We start from the raw sequence: 18,298 nt of genomic DNA, 5'->3' as shown, positions 1-18,298 counted from the left end.
GCAGCCACTCTGGCTATTTTCTGCAGGATGACGCGATCCCTGACTCCACTGGGACATTTTCTGCCCTTGATCTTCATGGGGCTGCCTTGGAGGCTGGCTCCCATTCTTTGCATCCCAGCTCAAATGTCACCTTCTCAGAGAGGCATTCCCTGACTGGCCTATCTAAAGGGGTCCTTCCCAATTAGCTCTTCTCATCGTCCTGTTACATTTCCTTGTTTGCACTTAATTTATGTTTTCTTTTTTCCTCCACTAGAATATTAAGTTCTATTTAAACAAATATCTATTTTTATTGACTTCAAAGAGGAAGGGGAAGGGAGAGGGAGAGAAAGATAGAAACATCAATGATGAGAATCATTGATTGGCTGCCTCCTGCACACCCCACACTGGGGATTGAGTCTGAAACCCGGGCAGGGTGCCCTGACCAGGAATTGAACCATGACCTCCAGATTCATAAATTGATGCTTAACTACCGAGCTGCACCGGCTGGGCTAGAATGTTCTTTACTGTGGGGAATCTGTCTTTCTTAGTCACTACTATATCTCTAGGAAGTTGCATATGCCACTTTCCCTTACACCCACTTGGTCAGAACTTAGTTATATGACCACACCTAGTTGCAAAGGAGGATGGGACACATTCTTTTTCTTATAGCACAGTGCATGATGATAGTACTGTAAACCTCAATTAAGAGCTGTTGATCATTGTTTATAACAGTAAAAAAGTGAAAGCAGCCTTATTATTCACTAATAAGGTGTTCATCAAAGAAATTATGATAGAATCATGTGATTGGATATTAAGTTATATGGGGAAATATTTTATGGAGAGAAAAATGTTACTCCTATTTTTGTAAAACAAAGTTTCTATGTTAGATATTTAAGAAATACTGCAAGGACAGGTATGAAAATATCATATTTTTTTTGGCGGGGTTGAGTGCTTTTTCTTCCTTTCCTTTTTAAAAAACAATTTATATTTAAACATTTTCTATAATCAAACAATATCACTTTTACAATGACAAAAAAGTATTCTAAATGAAGTCATAATGTGACATGTGGGGTGGAAAACAATGGAGTTTGGGTAAACAGTTTTTGGAGATTAAGAATCTGAGTTGACTTCCTTTCTGGTTTCAGCTCTTGAAAGTATGAGGAATGATCCTGTGGAATCTATCCAGATTCTGGTGACTACTCTTCTTCAAAATATTGAGGAATATGTTAATCCCGAGGACAGCTCCACTTCCATTATAAGTACTTGCTTCTTCGGATTATGTGCCAGGAAAGCCCAAAAAAGAAAGAGGCACCTATTTAAGACTGTCAGACGGGAAGGAGATAATGATACTGATCGGCCCAGGAATTGGCTCCTAGGCCCTCTAAATTTACTGTGCAGCTGGTGCAAGGGAGGGTAAAAAATACTCCCCTTCTAGTAGGCAACTTAGAAAAGTCAACACAGTCACAAGCACCAGAGTCTGAAAGTCCCCCTGAGGAAACTCCATTGATCCCCAAACAAGTTGCTCCTGAGCCACTGTGAACATTTAAAGCCGGTGGCTGAAGCCTTTTCCAGGTGTTTATTCAGAGTCAGTGCTGGACTCTGCCGTGGTCTCTCCCACCTTTTCTCCAACTGGATGGGCGACTTTGGTTTAACCCCAAATAGGTAGTTTTGATCTTAGAAGAGATAGTATAGTCCTTGTTCTTTATCTCCCCTAGGGTACTGTGAGCTATCAGTATATACATTTGTAAATAAACGTTATTTTTTCATCCTAAACAAAATGGCTTCCATCCTAGTTTGGTTAGGGGGTAAACCTGAGTGGCAGCAACAGCTCTGGAATCAGTTCCTTCTACCTTCAGGTAAAGTTTCAAATGGCAAAAGGGAGGAGCAGGGTGGTAGAATCACAGGGCACCTGGTTCTCAATCTTTCCCTCACCTCTGCACAGGTTGCATGAAATTCACATGCTTGACACATTTCCACGGGTGTATTCAGATTTCAGGTTAAAGCATAAAAGGCGGGCTGTGGTTTACATACAGTGGAGCAGCAATGACTCTAACTCTCTCGCTCAAAAAGCACATCCAATAGCCATGAAAGCACATATTGTTTAGATAATTTTCAGTCCATTCTAATTTATTTATTTTTATTTTTAAAAAAATATATTTTATTGATTTTTTACAGAGAAGAAGGGAGAGGGATAGAGAGCCAGGAACATCGATGAGAGAGATCGATCAGCTGCCTCCTGCATGCCCCCCAGTGGGGATGTGCCCGCAACCCAGGTACATGCCCTTGACCGGAATCGAACCTGGGACCCCTGAGTCCACAGGCCGACGCTCTATCCACTGAGCCAAACTGGTTCGGCTCTTATTTATTTTTTTGAAATTATTCTAGAACTTAGATTTGAATCCTTGCTCCCTTTACCACAGACCAATTGTTACTGACTAGTTTGCTACACTCTTTCAGTACTCCTTGTGCCTGATTTTTCATCTACAAAATGGTATTATAATACCTCCTGGGTGTTGTCCTCCAGTATCCATCCTTCCCTTCTTCCCTGTTTTGTTATAAACTGTTATAAACTGTGCAGAACAAAGAATATGTATCCCATCCTCCCTTGCAGCTAGGTGTGGTCATATAACTAAGTTCTGACAAAGTGGGTGTAAGGGAAGTGGAATATGCAACTTCCAAGAAGTGTTCTTAAAGGCAGGGGCACATCCATTGTTGTACCACCAGTCTTCCTGGTGACTAGAATGTAAACATAGTTGGAACTAGGCATCTGCCTTGGACCATCAGGAGGAAGTGATATATTGGAAGTGATAGCAGAGCCAAAAGATAGACAGAACCTAGATCAGTTATGAGAAGAGATCTGTTTTCCAGTTTTGATAGCTTACCCTGAAGACTGTTTTTCTGGGGGATGTGGTAGAGATAAAATTTTATCTATTTTAACCAATCTTGAGTTTTCTGTCGCCATCAAATCCAATCCTGATGGATTTACTTAATCTTTCAACATTGCTATAAGGATTAAAAGAGATCATTAATATAAAGAGCTTAGCAGTTTGTCTGGCATGAAGGGAGAAGGCAATACTTTTTTTTCCAAAGTCATGAAACAGTTAGGCTATTGGAACTTAGTTCTGAGAACTTTGAAAGGGGTGAAAAAACCAGAGAACTAGTTCCCACTTTGGTCAAATTGACTAATGTTACTTCTTTGAAGTTAGCAGTGATCAGAATGATTTTGATTGTTTCTAAATTTTATGAACTTTTAGATAAATCTTTTTGAAACTTGGTTTCCTCATATAAAAATGAGAATATTTAAACTTTCTTCATGGGCTTTACAGAATTAAACAAAATAGTGTGATAGACTAGATATATCTAAGTGCTAAATAAATGGCTATAGCTATTACCCAGGTGTGATGGTTAATTTTATTTGTCAACTTGGCTGGGCCATGGTGCCAAGATATTTGATCAAACATTATTCTAAATGTTTCTCTGATGGTGTTGTTGGATCAGATTAACATTTAAATCAGTCAACTTTCAGTAGAGCAGATTATGTGTACTAATAAAGCCTAGGAGGCTTAGTGCGCAATATTGTTGCCACACGATGGCTGCCATACAATGGCTGACACACAATGGCTTTATGCATAGCAAAGGTGGGGTCTGGCAGCCGCTCTGCACAATGAACCCTGGGGGTCCCATGGCTCCGCGCAGCATAGAAGAGGCCCATCCCAACGTCTCTCCTGCCATGCATGGAGGAGGTGGGTCACGGCAGGGGAGGGCAGTTGTGGGTGATAGGGCTGGCAGGGGAGGGAGGTTGGGCCAATCGGGCTGGCAGGGGAGGGCACTTGGGGGTGATCGGGCAGCAGGAGAAGGCAGTTAGAGCCCATGGGGCCGGCAGGGGAGGGCAGTTGGGGGTTCTCAGGCTGGCAGGCAGACGTGGTTAGGTACAATCAGGCAGGTAGGTAGGCGAGTGGTTAGGAGCCAGCAGTCCCAGATTGTGAGAGGGATATCTGACTGCTGGACATCCCCAGGAGCAGGAAGCGCACGGGCACTGGAAACAATCAGTGCTTCCAGGGGGGTTTGAGGGGCTGGGGCCTAAGGGAGAAATGATTTTAGAGGAAGCACAGAAGCTTGTGAGTGCAGGAGGCTTGGCTCCCAGGTCCAAAATCAGGAAAACAGCTCAGAAAGGAAACCTGAAGAAAGCCCCGGAAGTACCCAAAGGAAAGAAAGGTCTGGGCATCTCCACAGAAAAGCGAAAGGGCACGGGACACAGCAAGACCGGGCGGCTCTGGAAGCAAAAAGGAGCTTCAGGAAAGCGGCGAGCACAGGGGAGGGCGGGAGACTGCTGTGAGGCGGGCCCGGCGTGGGGGTGGTGTACTGGGCTGCATATCTGGTGCTTTGGCCAGACAGGTCATGCTGTGCTGTCTGTTCCTGGAACACATAGATAGGAAGGTACTGACATCAGGTCAGGCCTTGAGATATGGTCTCAGGGTCCCTCCTCAATATGCTGTGCTCTCTGTTCCAGGAAAACATAGATAGGAAGGTGATAATGCTATACGGTGTTGGGAACAAATTGCGTAAACAAGGCTTTGTAACTTTGTGGTTTTTGCAAATAAAAAGGCTGTAACTCTTGCAGTCATTACTGCAGTTCAGCCTCTGCTTCGGCAGAGTGCTGGGACTGTGGTCAGCTGGTCAGCTTAATAAAGGCTCTTAAATTTAAATTCTGAGTCGGTGGTCTATCTCGCTGAGCCAACCCGTAACATTTGGAGGCCCCAGTGAGATACCCGGCAGGGAGGAGAGGGACCCCCTATTCAAGGCAGGAGGCTCTCCCCCACTTGTCGCCGGACACTCAGCGAGATACCCCACACCTGTGAAGAACGACTACCAAGGAGGCCTCCATTCCACCCAAAACTTTCAATTCGGAAACTGAGCCACCTGGACTCTCGAGAGAGGTAAGGACCGGTCGTTAAACAGGAATTGGGACGTTCCACGGAAGGACCTATATGGAGGGCTGGACGCAGCCGTACTCCTGGTCCTGACCTAGGGCCACGACGGTGGCCGGGGTCCTCGTTTGTGCGGCTGTAGGCTGCAATGGGTTTGTCTGTCTGGTATTTATTTGTCTTGGTGTTTATTGACAAAAAGTTGTCTGCTTCTGTGTACACCCTGCTGCAATGTTTTTTGAAAAATTTTCAGGACTTCAAGGAGCGAGCTGCAGGTTCCGGGCAACCTTAGGTTGCATTTGGCTGGTGTGTTTTGTCTCTGTTCTTTGTTGTCTTTGTCTTTGTCAAAAGGGATAGGGTCAGTCATCTTCGTCGACCCCCTATCAGTCAGGCCCACTCCGAGTGAGTGGAAGGGGAGCTTGATCACCTCCCGGGAAGCCATAGAGCTCCCTTAGGCAATTAGTCAGGAATTCGTTGGATTATTTAAACTCTGAGTAAACATTTGGTAGAAGTCAAAAACTTGGACTGTCTGGTATATGAATGTAAGTGTGAGAGTCTGTGTGAAGCGAAAGCTACTTTGATTTATTCTGCTTTCTGTGAACGGGAGTGGCCCACTTTCCAGGAGGGGTGGCCGGATGCAGGGTCTTTTGATCTGACCACTGCCTACCGGGTCCATTATGTCATATACGGACGCCCAGGGCATCCTAATCAAATTCCTTATATTCAGGTTTGGGTTGACATATTGTCCAAGAAACCCCGGTGGATGAGGGCTTGCCTCCCGAGCGGAAAATTGGGACAGAGACAGACAGTCCTCTTGGCTTCGGCCCAGAAGGACAAGACTCCCCCTGTTCTCCAGGGTCCAAGTGAGGAGGCACTCCCCAGGGTCAGGCCTCCCCCATTTGCTCCCCCACCCCCCAGCCCTACGGTGGCTAAAGACCCTGGCCCGGAACCTTTGCCTCCTCCACAGCCGGTTTCCTTTCCTCCAAAAACACCAGTCCAGGACCCAGTTTCCTTCTCCCCTCCTCACATTAGGCAAGGGACAGCATATGGAGAGAGAGAGGGAGAGGGGTAGAACCGGCAGGACCCAGCGGCATCCGCCAGTCCTGCAGTTCCTATGCTGCCACTACGGCAGGCAGGCCCGTTAGATTTGGGTCCAGACGGGCAACCTTTCATGGTCTATGTCCCCTTTTCTACCAGTGACCTGTACTATTGGAAGAACCAGAATCCTTCTTTCTCCCAGAACCCACAGGGGTTAATCTCTCTTTTAGAGTCTGTGTTTTTTTTACCCATCAACCTACCTGGGATAATTGCCAATAGTTGATGCAAACTCTTTTCACTTCAGAGGAGAGAGAGAGAGACAAGGCGGAAGGGAGGAGATTTGTACTGGGTCCGGATGGGCAGCCTAGCTCTGACCAAGATAGATTAGAGGCTGTGTTTCCCTCCAGGCAACCTAACTGGAATCCCAATAGTGAGAGGGGAAAGGAGGCTCTCGATCGGTATCGCCAGACTCTATTGGGGGGTATCCGAGCTGCTGCTCGGAGACTCACAAACCTCTCTAAGGTGACAGAGACAGTCCAGGGGCCTAATGAGAGCCCGGCAGCTTTCCTTGAGAGGCTGTTCGAGGCCTATCGGATGTATACCCCCATTGACCCTAATGCCCCGGAAAATTGGAGGGCTGTCATTGTAGCATTTGTTTCCCAGTCGGCCCCAGATATTCGGAAAAAATTGCAGAAGTTAGAAGGCTTTGAGGGGAAATCAATCTCTGAATTGGTTGAGGTGGCCCAGAAGGTTGCTAACAATCGGGAGGACCCGACTGCAGGTTTAAACGCCCGGATGGCAAAGATCCTCCTGGCCATAAATGAGGAAAAAGGGGCCTGAGAGATAAGGAGGACAAAGGAAAGCCTCGCGGGAGAAAACGAGTCCAACCCCGGCTTGGGAAAAAATCAGTGTGCATTTTGCAAAAAGGAAGGACATTGGAAAAGGGAGTGCCCTAAACGTGCGGGGAAACCGACTCCCGTGTTGGTGGAGGAGGTGGATTAGGGTTGTCAGGGCTCAGCTGGCCCCTGAGAGCCCAGGATAACTCTGACAGTGGGGGGCCAGGAGGTGGACTTCCTCGTGGACACGGGAGCCACTTTCTCTGTCCTGAAATAGGCAGTGGGTCCAGTCTCTACGACCAAAATCCCCATCAAAGGGGCAACTGGAAAAGTAAAATCTTACCCATAAACTGAAGGTCAGATCAGTAACCTAGGAAACGGTTCAGTGACTCACACATTCCTAGTAATGCCAGAGTGCCCTTACCCTCTGCTAGGCTGGGACTTGCTGAGGAAATTACGGGCCACAATCTCCTTTGGGGGGCCAGGACCTGAGGTCAAATTACAAAACCCAGGGACTGCAGGAATATATCTCCTCACACTACCCTTACAGGAGGAATATTTACTACATGAGGAGGAACCGGGGGAAGTCTCCGCAGATGCCTATCTTCAACAACTAAGACAGGCTATCCCAGGAGTTTGGGCAGAGGACAATCTGCCAGGGTTAGCTAAACACCGGCCCCCAATTGTAGTCCAGCTGACCAGCAGTGCCACCCTAGTCAGAGTCCAGCAATATTCAATGAGCCAGAAAGCGAGAATGGGAATCGCCAAGCACAATACGAGACTGAAAGAGGCTGGAATCTTGATTCCTTGCCAATCTGCTTGGAACACTCCCCTGTTGCCAGTACAGAAACCAAGGACTGAGGATTTCAGGCCAGTACAGGACTTAAGGGAAGTAAACAAGAGGGTTGAGATTATCCATCCCACGGTTCCGAACCCTTACATTCTTCTCAGCCTCCTCAAGCCAGAACACCGGTTCTATACTATTTTAGATCTAAAGGAGTATAGTCAAAGAGGTCAAAAGTAGTAGAGGAGGAGAAGGATTTGAGTCTCTGGGGCTTAGAGTAAAGAAGGAAAAATCTAGGAGGGAGAGAGCAGCTGAGGAAATAGTTAATGCAGAAAAGAGGGGGGCGAGTAAGCAGGGAAAGCAGACCAGAAGTTTTGTTGATTTTTACTTATCTGCTGGACTCAAGGCCGCAAGCTGCTAAGCACAGTAAGTTTTTCTCTGCCCTGTTTTGTTCTCTTTAACCCTTCCAAGACTAAATTAGACTGATACAGTATACTTGAAATTGCATAAGGAAGGAAGCACCTGCTCTTAGTAATCTAAGAAATACTGGCTGTTTACTTTATAGTAATCATTAAAGGATTGAGGTTTCTAGGAATAAGGAATTACTGAGTAGAAGATCTGAGGCATGGTTATGCATTTTTAAAGGACATGGAAAGAAGGTTTAAAGGCTAATTTAAAAGTATGAAATTTATAAAGGTTATGTATGTGATAAGAAGGAGAAGAGAAATGTTGAAAGGAAATTAATCAAATAGTACAGGCCAGTAAGCCAGAGAGAGGAAATAATTTACATTCTGCCTCCCTAAACAGAGGGTAAATAGTTATGCCAAAGTACTTAGGGGGGACTGATAAAAGAAATCTAAGTTATTGTTTTAATTCTGGAGAGTCCATAAAAAGGACTGGCAAGGAAAATCAGAAGATCTTAAGGCAGGTCAGTGGTTTTTTCTCCTTATGTAAGTCCTCTGAAATTTGGCAATGCTTAATAAATCATGGCAATACATTTCTTTGCATAAATTCAATAAGACCGGGTTCCAATAGTGATTTTATTGAATGAAAACTTTGACTGGAGTATCATGTTTTAGAGAGCCTTGTTTGAGCTCTGAAGACTTGAAGCCAATAAGAATGCCACGGAGAAAGCCTGGTATCTTGCTTGGTAGCCCTGAAAATAGCTGGCGCTGGAGCGTCAGGCCCATGCCCTACCATCACTGGAGGTTGGTCAGAGTAGAAGGGGAGCACGGAACCGCCATGCACTCTGGGCCACGATGAGTAGGAGGGCTGCTGAGATCGGCCTTAAAACAAGGTCAATGGGCAGCAGATACTGCAGGCAGGCAGCTGAATGGCTTGGCTTCCTGGTCCTATGGGGCACATTGATTCAATCATGAAATTCCAGCAAAGGTAGTCAGTTACCATTCTTGTTGTGTTTATGCAAACAATCAGGCCAAATTGAATACAGTAAATAAATTGGTATTTTAATGAACGGAGGGGTAATTTTAAGGAGAAAAATCCTATTTTAATAGAGGTTAAAACTGAAATGTTTTCTTTCCCTCCCACCAGACCATTTGTTACAGTTTGTCTCTGCCAGGTCACAAGCCCACCTCCTACTATGCCCAGGCCTCATCGTCCCTCTGACAGATAGCAAGGATCTCTTGGCTCTGAAAGAAACTTCTGACCCTCCTCTGCTCGAAGTAGTTACAGAAGAGAATTCAATGCCCATTTTCCCTGAAAGAATTCAGAGCCAGGATCCTTGAGGTAATAGTAGGCAGTTAGACAGACATGAGCAGAGCAAGGACGATGGGCCAACTAGCATTGACTCCCCAGAAGCAAGAGGGAACTTGGCTGCAGAAGAAGCAGCCCAGGAGGCTGCCCTAAAACCAGTGGGGCCTGTACAGGTTCTAGTGACTCTTCCAGACCCTGAACTACTCATCTCACCAGTTTACTCAAGTTCTTTCAGGTTTTACAGTCTACCCAGAAAGCAGACCAGAAGCACATCAGAGATGATCTGCCTGTAGCCGGTTCATCCCTTCCAACCTGGTGACTCTGTTTGGGTAAAGAAATTTGCCACCCAAGGACTGACTCCTACCTGGAAAGGACCACCCCCACGGCAGTCAAGATCAACGGGATCCCGACATGGCTTCATCACACCTGGCTTAAGACAGCCCAGGCAAAATAGAGATGTCCAGGACTCATTGGACCCTCATTACAGGCCCTTATAAACAGGCCCACTGACTTTATTTGGCAAAGACTTACAGTCCTCAGGGGTCAATATAACTCCCTCCCTAACAATGACCCAAAAGAGTCAATGATTTGACTCATGTACATAAAACCAGGGGGGAATGTACTGGGCTGCATATCTGGTGCTTTGGCCAGACAGGTCATGCTGTGCTGTCTGTTCCTGGAACACATAGATAGGAAGGTACTGACATCAGGTCAGGCCTTGAGATATGGTCTCAGGGTCCCTCCTCAATATGCTGTGCTCTCTGTTCCAGGAAAACATAGATAGGAAGGTGATAATGCTATACGGTGTTGGGAACAAATTGCGTAAACAAGGCTTTGTAACTTTGTGGTTTTTGCAAATAAAAAGGCTGTAACTCTTGCAGTCATTACTGCAGTTCAGCCTCTGCTTCGGCAGAGTGCTGGGACTGTGGTCAGCTGGCCAGCTTAATAAAGACTCTTAAATTTAAATTCTGAGTCGGTGGTCTATCTCGCTGTGCCAACCCATAACAGGTGGGGGGTGGGTCTGAGGAAGTGGAGGCCCAGGGCCAGGACCAGGATGGCTCCTCAGGAAGAAACGTGCCCCCCCACATTGGCCAGAGGCGGACAGAGACCGGGAGTGACCCGCAAGTCTGGGACGAAAAGTGAAGGAGGACAGCGGGGCACCTGGCAGCAGCAGTGCATGCGGTTTGTGGGAAGGAGACAGAGCCACGCCAGGGTCCTGTCTCCTGGGGGCGCTTCAGCGCCGCGAGCTTAGACTGGGACAACACAAGCAAGCACCCCAGGCTTTAAGGCCTCACTGGGTGCTTGAGCAATTCTTTTAAAAATATATTTTTAACACATTTCAATTTCAAGAAGTAAAAACAAAACCAAGAAAGAAAAACTACGCTTTTGGAGCCTGAACATCCACAGGGACCTCAGCGCGATCCCGAGCTGACACCCGCCCCAGCGCAGGATCCGGCCTGCCATCTGCCACCAGGGGAGTGGGCCTAAGCAGGCAGGTGGTTATCTCTCCAGGGGTCCCAGACTGTGAGAGGGCACAGGTTGGGCTGAGGGACACCCCCCCTTCCCCGCCAGTGCACAAATTATTGTGCACGGGCTTCTAGTTGTGGATAATGTGTCTAAAGACACGGAGATTAAAAAATCTGCTCAAGTCTCTGCTTTCACATTTTTGAGTACATTCCCAGAAGTGGGATTGCTGGATCATATGGTAATTCTATTCTCAATTTTTTGAGGAACTGCCATGCTGTTTTCCATAGTGGCTGCACCATTTGACATTCCCACCAGCAGACACAAGAGCTCCAATTTCTCCACATCCTTGCTAACCCTTGTTTTTCTTCCTCTCTCTCCTTCCTTCCCTCCCTCCCTTGTTCCCTCCCTTCCTTCTTCCCTCCCTCCTTCCATCCCTTCCTTCCTTCCCTCTTATTCTCCTCCCTTACTGGTTTCTTTCTTCCTTCCTTCCTTCCTCCCTCCCTCCCTCCCTCCCTCCCTCCATCTCTCTCTCTCTCTCTTTCTTTCTTTCCTTCCTTCTTTCTTTCTTTCTCCCTCCTTCCCTCCCTCCCTCCCTTCCTTCCTTCCTTCCTTCTGCCATCCTAATGAGCATGAGGTGGTATCTTATTATGGTTTTGATTTCCATCCCCCTGATGATTAGTGATGTTGAGCACCTTTTTATGTGCTTGCTGGCCATTTGTATATCTTCTCTGTAGAATTATCTTTTCAACTACTTTGTCCATTTTCTAATTGGGTTATCTGATTTTGTTGTTGTTGTTGAGTTGTACAAGTTCTTTATATATTCTAGGTAGTAGCCTTTTATTGGATATATGATTTGCAAATATTTTCTTCTATTCCATATGCTGTCTTTTCACTCTGTTGATTGTGTCTGTTGATGTGCAGAAGTTTTAATTTTGTTTTAGTTCAAGTTACCGATTTTTATTTTTTTAGCCTTTGTGTTTGTTATATCCAAGAATTATTGCCATCCAATATTTTGAAGTTTCCCCCCATTTTCTTCTAAGACTTTTATAGTTTATAGTTATGTTTAAATCCATTTAAGTTTTATAAATGGTGTAAGTTCCAACTTTATTCTTTTCCATGGGTATATAACCTCCCCCCCCCCCTCTTTTTTAAGCTATTCACTCTTTAGAAATCACTTACCATAGGTTTAGTTTTATCACTTACCATAGATTTAGTTCTTTTATTCAGGGGTGACCAAATCCATACATCTAGACTGCCTCTTTCCTGAATTCTAGTCCCCCATTTTTAAACACCATGGAATACCAATTGGAGTCAGTGAAAGTGGGGCAGCCTGGAAATTCAGTTTGATTAATTATTGACTATTACATGAGGAAAGAGAATATGTCCCATGCCCACTACAGTGTGGCGTAATGAGCAGAAGTAGTGTATTAGATGTACACTGGACAGTTATCAAAGAAACTGAGGTCCAGAGAGACAAGTATTTTTAGGGTACACGTTGTACTGTTCCAGGGAGAGGCACATGGGGTTTGGGGGATGGGAACAACTGGTCTCTAGAAAGGTGTTTTCTCTTACAGGACAGGCAGATTTCATGGCACTTTCTCGGGCCTAGGTAATATGTCTCACTCAAATCCATGTTTTCCTGGTTTTGAGTCTATGGTCAATAAGCAATTCCAACTCACATCCGCTTCCCAAGTAGAAAATTAGCTTATGCTCACTGGAAAGGGCTCCTTTATAAATACACATCCATTAGCAAATATAAATTGAGTGATTATGTATCTGTCGTGAACCTGATACTTTCTGAGTTGCTAAGATAATTCAGTTTCTGGACTGATGCTCAGTTAATGACGTTTCCTATAGCTGGTCATGTGGTTTAGATACCATGACCTTTCCTCCCTAGACATAACATCTAGGCCTCAGTTTTATTTCAATTCCAGGGCCAGAAAAGCAGCAAAACAAGGGGGGCAAGCCAGGACCAGCTAACAAATGACCCCCTTCCCTGGCATTGACCAATCAGTGGAGACCATGACCCTGAAAGGATATGCCTGGAAAAGCAGATGAATATTCTATTGAGACCCTTCTCTAAGAACTCCCCTAAACTCCCAGCCTTTAAAACCCTCAAGACAAGGACCCAGCTCGCAGGGAGTGTGCCTGTGCCTTTCCCTTTGCCCTCCTCATTCCCCACAGGTGTGCGACTCCTAAACTCTAAGGGCCTCCAGGAGACTTGCAACCAGGGGAGCAATGGGCAGCGACATCTCATCCCGGGCTAACCCCTCAATCTGTCTCCAAGGCCCCTTTACTCTGAGCCAAAGTAGCCCTGCCTCAGCTAATTTCTTTCCTATAACATTTCCAGAGGCCAAAGCAGACCGCCTAGGTCTCTCCTGTTGCTTCTTCTATCCTAAGCCCTTCCTCTTTTACTATCCCCACCGTTAATAAATATGCTCTTGAAATACCTGGATTTGTGTTGTGAAATCTTTCCTGCAGCAAGTCAAGAACAAACATACACCTGGCCTGCCTGAGGCAGACTGCTGTGGGCCCTGTCTCTGTCCACTAACTAACTCCAATTGATATTAGTGATAGTTAACCTTTTTTAGCTTTTATAATGCAGCATGCAAGGTGCTAAGCCCTTTATGTTACCAAGAGAATTTCAATGATCCCACAAAAATCCCATAGGATAGGTCCTTCCCTCCCGCCCCCAAGCTCTAAGAGAAAACTTATTTCGAAAGTCGCAGAGGTAGAAGAAATGAGCAATAGAAAAATGGGCTCCAGAAACAAGTTGGGGAGGCAATAGAAAAGGACACTTTGAACTTAGGAGAAAGAGAGAGGCAAGGAGGACCAGCCTGGGGGGAAGAAGAGAGAGGAGGGAAAGGGGAGGGGAAAGGCACAGGTGTGCTTCCAGGAGGGAGATCTCTAGGACAGGTCCTATCATTATCTCCCTTTTATAACTAAGAAAACGGAGGCTCAGAGGGTTTAAACAACATCCGAGGCCACCCAACCAGTTACTCGTAGAGGAGGGATCTGAATCCAAGCAGTGTGACGCTTACTAGCACCAATACTTAAAATTAGCAAGAAGTAATGAGAACAGGAAAAGAAACAATGCTGGCCAACGAAGAATTTAAAAGACACACAAAATTTAACTCTGTGATTACTAGAAAAAAGGCAAAGAGGAATACATAACAGGTTTAAATAGCTCTCACTGTTGAGTGATAGAAAGTATATTTGTAAATTATGTGGACCAAGGGTCCTCAAACTACGGTCCGCGGGCCACATGCAAATACAAATATTGTATTTATTCCCATTTTGGTCTTTTACTTCAAAATAAGATATGTGCAGTGTGCATAGGAATTTGTTCATAATTTTTTTTTTAACTATAGTCCAACCCTCCAACGGTCTGAGGGACAGTGAACTGGAACCCTGTTAAAAAAGTTTGAGGACCCCTGATGTGGACAAAAAGGGGCCACATCTAAACCTGACAAGCTCAGGGGAGGCCTTACAAACTCAGAGACCTGAAGTAACCACATAGGATGGTCTGAAATTAAAACTCTAAGCAAAAGCAGTTCTTGACAGGTAGTCATGTCTTAGGCTAGAATCTTCCCTGACAAAAGAATCTTTCCCTTAATTGAACCTGTCTATTGCCTATTTTTTTTCCTGAGCCCATTTCTTCTATAGCCACACTGCCTGGGCTAACAGGACTTCTTTAAGGAGAAGAGAAAAGATCAAAAATATGAATAAGAAAATATAGGGAAGCCCTGGCTGGTATGACTCAGTTGGTTAGAGCAATGTCCCATATACACCAAAAGGTCATGGATTTGATTCCCAGTCATGGCACATACTAGTACCTAGGTTATGAGTTCAATTCCAGGCTTGTTCAGGAGGCAACCAATTGATGTTTCTCTCTCTCCTTCTCGTTCTAAAAAAAAAAAAAAAAAAAAAAAAAAAAAGGAAAACACTCCACAAACAAAACAACAAAAACATGTCCTCAGGTGAGGATAAAATAAAAATTTTTAAAAAAAGAAAATACAGGAAAGACAAAGCTGATTAAGGCAAACAATAAAAGCAGTGGATCAACCAACTATACAGCTAGTACAAAGGTTAAAAGGTACGTAGGAAGATCATGTATAATTACAACAATAAATTAAGAGACACATAAGAACTAAAAGTAATGATAAAAACATAAATGTAGAGGGGATGAGTAAAAATTGTAGTGATTCTAGAATGTGTTTGAACTTACGTGACTATCAACTTAAAATAGACTGCTATAAACATAGCTTGGGACAACTAAAATAATCCAACCCTGGAAAACCAAGATGGCGGCATAGGTAAACACCGGAAATTGCTGCCTCCCACAACAAATTCAAAAATACAACTAAAAGACAAAACAGACATCATCCAGAACCACAGGAAGGCTGGCTGAGTGGAAATTCTACAACTAGAAGGAAAGACAAAAGCACACTGAGACTCAGAGGAGGTGCGGAAGTGCAGAGGTACGGAGGCGCATGGGGCAAGGGCTGGCAACTGAGGATGCGGCTTTCTTTTTGAATTCGGAGGGAGTCACAAGCCTCCAACTGCTCTGAACTCCAGTTGCGGGTAAGACTCTGGGGACACAGACTCATTCGGGGAGAAACTGGACTGTCTGGCAGTGGGCAGAACTCTGAACTCGAGGGCGGCTTTCTCTCAGAGGTACTTGCAGAGATTACCAGGACACTGAGACGTGGGGCCTCTTAGGGCAGGGCTGAGGATCAGCCATAGCTGCTTGCTCCACCCTGTTGATTCCCTGAGACCCCGCCCCACCCAAGCTGTGACAGAGGCTTTTGCATATGAATGCCCTGGCCCTTTGCAACCTGAAAATTACCTAAAAGACTGCAGCTGGGCCAGACAGACCCAGAAATTCCAAGAGAAGGCCCAAGCCCCCACAGGAGCTTGCATTGCTTCATAGCTGGGCCTCATTTGGGCACCTCCAAACCCCAAACAAGGAAGGGGAATCTGCAGATCTCCTCGTAGCTCCTGCTGGGGAGCCTCAGGCAGAGGCTAAATTAGCACCTCCTTAGATCCAAGAGCCAGTGTACCCAGTGGTCAGAGTGGGACAATCCAAGTACATCTCCTCATATCCATAAAGGACACATTCAGTGGGCAGACTCAGTGAGCACCAAAGCTCCACTGAAGCAAGTTTTGCCTCATAAGGGTGTCTTCAGCACAGAAGTTCTCCCACCGTAGACACAGCTGAATCTCACAGCCAATTGGCCTGGAGGTCAATTCCTCCCAGTGATACCTACAACAATCAAGGCTTAACTACAACAAGACCATGCACAAAGCCCACAAAGGGGTGCACCAAGAGTGTCCACCTCAGGTAATTGGGGAGGCTGAGCCACTGGGTCCTATAGGACACCTAGCACACAAAGCCACTCTACCAACACAGGGAAGCATAAAAAATGCGGAGACAAAGAAACAGGTCACAACTGACGAAAATGGAGGAAAGAAAATGACTGGATATAGAGTTCAAAACCACACTTTGACGGTTTTCAAGAACTTTCTAGAAACCGCCGATAAATTTAGTAAGAACCTCAAAAAGACTGGTGAGACTGCCGATAAATGTAGTGAGACCCTCAAGAAATCTAGTGAGACCCTTGAGGTTATGAAAAAGGACCAACTAGAAATTAAGCATACACTGATATTATGCAGAGTTCCAACAGCAGACTAGAGGATCGCAAGAATCAAGTCAAAGATTTGAAATACGAAGAAGCAAAAAACACTCAACCGGAAAAGCAAAATGAAAAAAGAATCCAAAAATACGAAGATAGTGTAAGGAGCCTCTGGGACAGCTTCAAGCGTACCAACATCCAAATTATAGGGGTGCCAGAAGAAGAGAGAGAGCAAGATATTGAAAACCTAGTTGAAGAAATAATGACAGAAAACTTCCCCTACCTGGTGAAAGAAATAGACTTCCAAGTCCAGGAAGCGCAGAGAACCCCAAACAAAAGGAATCCAAAGAGGACCACACCAAGACACATCATAATTAAAATGCCAAGGGCAAAAGACAAAGAGAGAATCCTAAAAGCAGCAAGAGAAAGACAGTCAGTTACCTACAAGGGAATACCCATACGACTGTCAGCTGATTTCTTAACAGAAACTTTGCAGGCCAGAAGGGAGTGGCAAGAAATATTCAAAGTGATGAATGCCAAGAACCTACAACCAAGATTACTTTATCCAGCAAAGCTATCATCCAGAATTGAAGGTCAGATAAAGAGCTTCACAGATAAGAAAAAGCTAAAGGAGTTCATCACCACCAAACCAGTATTATATGAAATGCTGAAAGGTATCCTTTAAGAAGAGGAAGAAGAAGAAACAGGTAAAGATACAAATTATGAACAACAAATATGCATCTATCAACAAGTGAATCTAAAAATCAAGTGAATAAATAATCTGATGAACAGAATAAACTGGTGAATATAATAGAATCAGGGGCATAGAAAGGGAGTGGACTGAATATTCTTGGGTGGGAAAGGGGTGTAGGGGATGCGGGAAGAGACTGGACAAAAATCGTACACCTATGGATGAGGACAGTGGTGGGTGAGGGTGGAGTGGGGGTGGGAACCGGGTGGAGGGGAGCTATGGGGAAAAAAAGGAGGAACAATTGTAATATTCTGAACAATAAAGATTTAATTAAAAAAATAAATAAAATAAAATAATCCAACCCCAAAAAACAACAACAACAACAAAAAAACATAGCTTGGTATAGCACAGTGGTTAGCAAGCTCATTAGTCAACAGAGCCAAATATCAACAGTACAATGACTGAAATTTCTTTGGAGAGCCACATTTTTTAAACTTAAACTATATAGGTAGGTACATTGTTATTAACTTAATTAGGGTACTCCTAAACTGGCCTTTGCTAAAAACGTCCTCAATCTGATTGAAGTACATTCGCTGAGGTCGACCCCTTCCAACTCTCCCATCCACACTCCTCTTGTATACTTGTTTCGCCTATCTTTTGTCACCCGCACGCAATTTGCGGCCAGGACTAGCACTAACCACTGCACAATGAGACTGCTGACTGACTGGCTCACTCAACTCCTGCATGAATTGCGCGCCTCCCCAGCGCTGCGTATCCGCGGCCCGCCTGTGCCTAGTCTCCCTTCCCCTGACAGACTGACACCCCTCACTTCTAATGCCACTTCTTCAAAATAGACTTGCCCAGGCTGAAAACCCACTTCTGCCCATAGGCCTCAGTTTCTATCGCACTGTACATGTGCGCCCTCACGTGGTATTTTGTGGAAGAGCCACACTCAAGGGGCCAAAGAGCTGCATGGGGCTCGCGATCCGCGGTTTGAAGACCACTGGTATAGCACATACTAACCACAAACCAAAAATTGACAAGAGATATAAAAAATAATAAAGAAATCTAAGTATAATACTATTGAAAGTCAATAACATGCAAGAGAGAAAGCAAGGGAATAAAAACAAACTGGGAAGAACAACAAAAATAATTAGAAACCAATGAATAAAACGGCAATAACTATGTACCTACCAATAAATACTCTAAATCTAAATGGACTAAATGCT

The 18,298-nt window shown here is 45.0% G+C and overlaps 1 protein-coding gene across 1 annotated transcript in view; it reads left to right on the top strand.

Moving 5' to 3' along the window:
* Positions 1–7,802, top strand: part of LOC308513845 (maestro heat-like repeat-containing protein family member 1) — a gene marked incomplete at both ends in the record, with an annotated part of 83,774 nt that extends 75,972 nt beyond the window's left edge. Inside the window, 2 exons of the mRNA XM_081083946.1 lie at positions 1,125–1,238; positions 7,213–7,802. Coding sequence (XP_080940072.1) covers positions 1,125–1,238; positions 7,213–7,802 — 704 coding nt within the window. The remainder of the gene's footprint in view (positions 1–1,124; positions 1,239–7,212) is intronic.
* Between the last annotated feature and the right edge of the window lie 10,496 nt (positions 7,803–18,298).

The sequence above is a fragment of the Myotis nattereri genome, assembly GCF_964212035.1.
Source record: "Myotis nattereri genome assembly, chromosome: 2".
Taxonomy (NCBI): domain Eukaryota; kingdom Metazoa; phylum Chordata; class Mammalia; order Chiroptera; family Vespertilionidae; genus Myotis; species Myotis nattereri.
This window is presented reverse-complemented; position numbering and strand designations above follow the sequence as displayed.